Raw genomic sequence first — 5,007 nt, forward strand, 5'->3', positions numbered from 1 at the left:
CATTTTCATATAGCTTTCATCATAAAATTTTTCCAACATATTTTTAAGTAATTCCTTCAAGTACCCATTGGATTCATCAAAACATTTTTCAGAGCCTAGCACTTGGTTGCCTTAAATATTATTTACTGCTTCTTGGGTTATCCAGGTGCTACAAGCACTTATTTCACCTAACAATACCTGGCCTATGATAACCATTACTTTATGAGCTATATAGCACAGCTTTAAACTTATTTCCACTTTCTTTACACTTCTCACTGAATTGAAAAAAAAGAGAAGTACGAGATGCTTACTTCTGCTGCATTACTGAGAGCACTTCTAGTTATGACTCATGCAAGTCACTTTGTTACTAATGGTAATGGGATATTATGGAATACAGACCAAAACTCCTCTCAATATTAACTAGTATTCTAAAAAAGAATAACAATGTTGGAGAAAATATTTAAAGTGTTTCAAAATGTCTTTCATTAAACCGAAGATGGAAGACAAATTTTATGACAAATTCTGCCTACAAAGCAAGAAATTAAACAACATATTCTAGGCTTCTTTTAAGGAATTATACCTGAATTTTATCATTTTTTGTAATATTCTATGCTTCATTTTCAATTAAGAAAATTATATTTTTATTAGGTTTGTGCACTAAAAACTTAATATTCATGTTTCATCCATTTTTATATGGCTGTCATCACCACTAAAGAATGATTAGTATTTAGTAAGACCTTGTCTAATTCATATCTATTACCACGAACTTTGTGACCATGTGAGTGTACACACTCATTAAGTGCTAATTGAGTGAACGAAAGAAAGATTGATGAGTGGATGACTGGAAAAACCATTGCTGTAGAGATGTTCCACTTTACATTCATGTCACCAGTAAAACAGACCATCCTCAGCCCATTAATCTCTTTACTGCCCCTCTTACATCTTTGTTTCTGAGGGTGTAGATTAGAGGGTTGAGACTAGGTGTGACAACAGTATAAAAGAGGGCAATGAACTTGCCTTGATCTTGAGAATTTCCTGTTGGTGGCTGGAGGTATATGCACATGACTGGAATGAAAAAAAGGGATACGACCATAAGATGGGCTCCACACTTCCCAAAGACTTTCTGGAGTCCAGTTGTTGACTGCATCCTCAGCACTGCCCGGGCAATGGCCCCATAGGAGCTGAGAATGAGGATGAGAGGTATGAGAACAAAAATGGAGCTCGTGACCATGAGGGACAGCTCATTAGCACGGGTATCAATGCATGACAGCCGAAGCAGCGCTGGAACTTCACAGAAGAAATGGTCCACTTGGCGATGTCCACACAGGGGTACCAAAAATGTAAAGAAGGAATGAAGGGCTGAGTTGGTGAAGCCACTTACCCAACAAGCCACAGCCAACAGATGGCAGAAACGAGGGTGCATGAGGACAGTGTAACGCAGGGGTCTACACACAGCTACATAACGGTCATAGGACATCGCCATCAGTAGCACACATTCTGTGCATCCCAGTGCGAGAACAAAATAAAGTTGAATCATACAACCATTGTAAGAGATGGTTTTTTCTGGGCCCCAGAGGTTGACCAGCAACTGAGGGATGAAGCTGGTGGTGTAGCAGAGATCCAGAAAAGAGAGATTTGAGAGGAAGAAGTACATGGGAGTGTGGAGATGGGAGTCCAGGTATGACAAGATAATGATGAACAGGTTGCCTATCAATGTCATCAAGTAGAACATCAAGATAACCACAAAAAGAAGTAACTCAAGCTGAGGCCAATCAGAAAAACCCAATAGAACAAACTGGGCTTCAGAGGTTGCATTCTTTTTTCCATCATCATTCATATCTTGTTATCTGAGGAAAGAATTACATACAGCCTAAAAGTGTAGGGAAAGACTCCAAGAATCACAGAGACACAGGAAATTTAAAAAACCAGTTTCAAGGGCATACCACTGCTCAGTTGTAAGACAATTTGGGCATTAAGAGAAACTGTGGTACCAACGAATTGAAAGAAATAAGAATCCACAAGCTAATAGTGATAAACTTAAAAAAGAATAAATGTATAGTGGAGAACAGAAGACTGTTCCTGTCAGCTGGATACTAAATAGTAAATGTAGAAGGAATGGTGGCATTAGAAAAACTTAAATATATGCTAAAAACTAGTGAATGAAGAAATGTTGAGCCATTTACATTGTTTAAAATATCTCCCCAGAAGTTACTTGTTAATTATAAAATGTAAAGTAGTAGACTTCACAACAGAAAAACCTAGTAGACCACCGTAACAAAATAATCAGTGTTAACATCATTAATGTTACAAACCAAGATCATGTGACTACTGATACAATGCTCTGAACCAGGGCATAGTGTCACTTCAGTCATGTTCATGCCAAAAAATGCATAGCTTGATGCTAATAATGAAAAGGCATGAGATAAACTCACATGGAGACAAGATGGGTGAAATAGCTGACCTGCACTCTTTAAAAATATCAAATTCAAGAAAGAGTTTGAAATGAAGACAGATGAGAAATACATAGATACAGATATGACAGACAGAGAAACAGAGGAGAGAGAGGATAGGTGATAAAATAAATCTTTTCAGGCAGAGTGTAGACTATTGTTGAATCTGGTTAAAAGGTTAATAGCAGTTTTCTGTACCATTTTACAACTTTTCTACAAATTTTATATTTTACCAGAATAAAAACCTCCAGAAAGTAAATTAAATGCTTTTCTTTACTTTTTTATTTCATCCAAATGTTTGTCCTATTATAGAAAAATAACTTCTTGACTATTAGGTTTTTCTCATTCATTCAAGGATGACATCAGGGTAAATAGCAACTTGAAAATTCCTAACATAATGAAAGAAGAAAATCCCCATGAAGCAAATAATCTTTTCTTTAAACAGATTTAATTTTCTTCTCAGCATTTTCAGATAATTTCCATTTATGTGATTATAGAAAACAATAATTACAACCTCATAATCTTACATATAGAATAAAAGGTATGATGAATGATATCAAATTTATTTATGATTTCAAGACATTTATAGAGTGTGAAAAACATTAAGCTTCAATTATATATTCCTATAGAAAATCTTTTCCTTCTTATTTGTTTACTTGCACTCACAGCTTATTTCTAAACTGAAACCTAAATAGAGATACCAAAAACAGAGACAAGAAACATGCACATCAGCTTACACACAAAACTTAAAATTAGAGTCCACATGATTTGACTCTGTGAAATAGATGGGGAGAACAGTGATGAAATGCCTCCCAAAGAACATATAAATATATCTGATTTGAAAGGAGAAATTTTTAGGAAAAAGAAGATATAAAGTCATTGAAAGAATAAAGAAGTAAGGAAGGGTGTGAAGACGGAGGACGGTGGAAAAGAACCAGACTACAAGTGCTCAAAGTTGAAAGTGTACAGATGTGTATCACAGAGCTGAGAAACATGAACACAGGATCTGAGGTGGTTTCTAAAGTATTTCTTTTTCAATAGGACAATAACTGAGACCATATTTAAATTCTAATCATAATTTTTTTTCTAATCATAAATTTTAATGTCTACATATATTTTATTCTCCAACTTAGTGAAGAATTCTATTTACTGAAACCATTAAATGACTTCATCATTTAAGATATTGTGCCTAGAGAATCTTGCATTTGTTTTTGGTTAAAAAAATGAAGTATATTTCATAGACAGTGATAAATCTTAAGTGATTCTTTTTCTCTTATTGGTTTTCAGTCCTTCATATGAAAGATTAATGCCACCTTTTTTTATACAGTTACCCTGACAAGGTATAATAACCAACATTTAAATATCCCTCCTCCTCTCTGTGATTGCTTTGCCTCATTCCTCATTCCATTGCCATATCACTTCTGCTTCCTCTTTCCACAGCCAATTTGTCTTCTCTTGCTTCCTAATAAGCTACGGCAAAAAAAGAAAGAAAGAAAGAAAGAAGTCACAGAAGAGCCACCTGTGGTTACCTCTTTTGAAGTCTTTTAATTGCTCACATTTTGATGTACAACTCTTGAAAAGACATTAGCAGTAGATAAATGGTGGAGTTTCAGCAGGAACATTAGAGAGAATGTAGCCTCACATTTGTAAGACTAATTCAGGCCTTAAAACTCTTATCATTAACTAATTGCTAATGATTAATCATTACCTAGACTACTTTCTATAGCTCAGAAACCATGCAGGATTATAAACCAGTACATTGCTTAAAAGAAATTTTTTGTGATTAAATAGAAAATTAAAGTATTATTAAACTATAGAAGGAAAGTAACTATAAAGATGTAACTAGAACTCTAAATGATAACTTGGACAAAGACAGGGTATCCAAGAAAGGACAAGCTTGAAAAGAGGCACTTCCTGCTCAAGGCTGTAGCTCAGACCTCACCAGAGAAGGTGTGGCTGAGCCCACTGGATGGTGAAGAAGTTCACCATGGCTGAGTCAAAAAATAGCAATGGTTGAATAGTAAATTATGAAGATGATTTAATTTAGAGGTCACTGCCATTTTAGGGATAATAGGAAAATATCAAGATTTTTAAGCATTTTCCTAGAATAGGAGATACTATATCATGAGATGTAAAAACCAAAATGCTCTTGTTGCTTCTTCTGATGCAGATATAATTTTCTTCCTCCTTATACAGTTGCATGAGTAACTTAATATTGATACATTAATTAAAATAAAGCAGCAGCTCTGAGATATATTTATCTTTTGCATGACATATCTTTCAACATTCTTATAGACATTAGAAAGAGATATAAGAGACCAAAAAAAAAAAAATAGAAGTAGAAAAAAGGTAGACTTTAGGGTTAAATTTCTTCTTACCAGAGAAGTAAAGACCTTATCAAAGGTTGCTTTCATAGACTGTTGAATGAAATATCTCTTCTCTATTTTTGAAATAAGACATTACGGAGGAAATACTGGTAGACATGAGCTTCTCTTCTCCATCACTATATCAATGGTCAGCTTTAATCCTTAATACTCTAATCTAGTGCTTAAGCAGTTTTCAAATAACTCCTTTCATG

At 34.5% G+C, this 5,007-nt stretch overlaps 1 protein-coding gene across 1 annotated transcript; it reads right to left on the bottom strand.

Annotated features, from left to right (window-relative positions):
- Positions 1-886: 886 nt before the first annotated feature.
- Positions 887-1,816, bottom strand: LOC122429423 (olfactory receptor 2J3-like). Its single transcript, XM_043449718.1, has one exon. The coding sequence runs from the start codon at positions 1,814-1,816 to the stop codon at positions 887-889; it is 930 nt and encodes a 309-aa protein (XP_043305653.1).
- Positions 1,817-5,007: the final 3,191 nt, after the last annotated feature.

Source organism: Cervus canadensis, chromosome 28, assembly GCF_019320065.1.
Source record: "Cervus canadensis isolate Bull #8, Minnesota chromosome 28, ASM1932006v1, whole genome shotgun sequence".
NCBI classification, from domain to species: domain Eukaryota; kingdom Metazoa; phylum Chordata; class Mammalia; order Artiodactyla; family Cervidae; genus Cervus; species Cervus canadensis.

Bases quoted from the DNA above. Each gene is read 5' to 3' on its own strand.
- LOC122429423 (XM_043449718.1), bottom strand. From the start codon at position 1,816: ATGAATGATGATGGAAAAAAGAATGCAACCTCTGAAGCCCAGTTTGTT.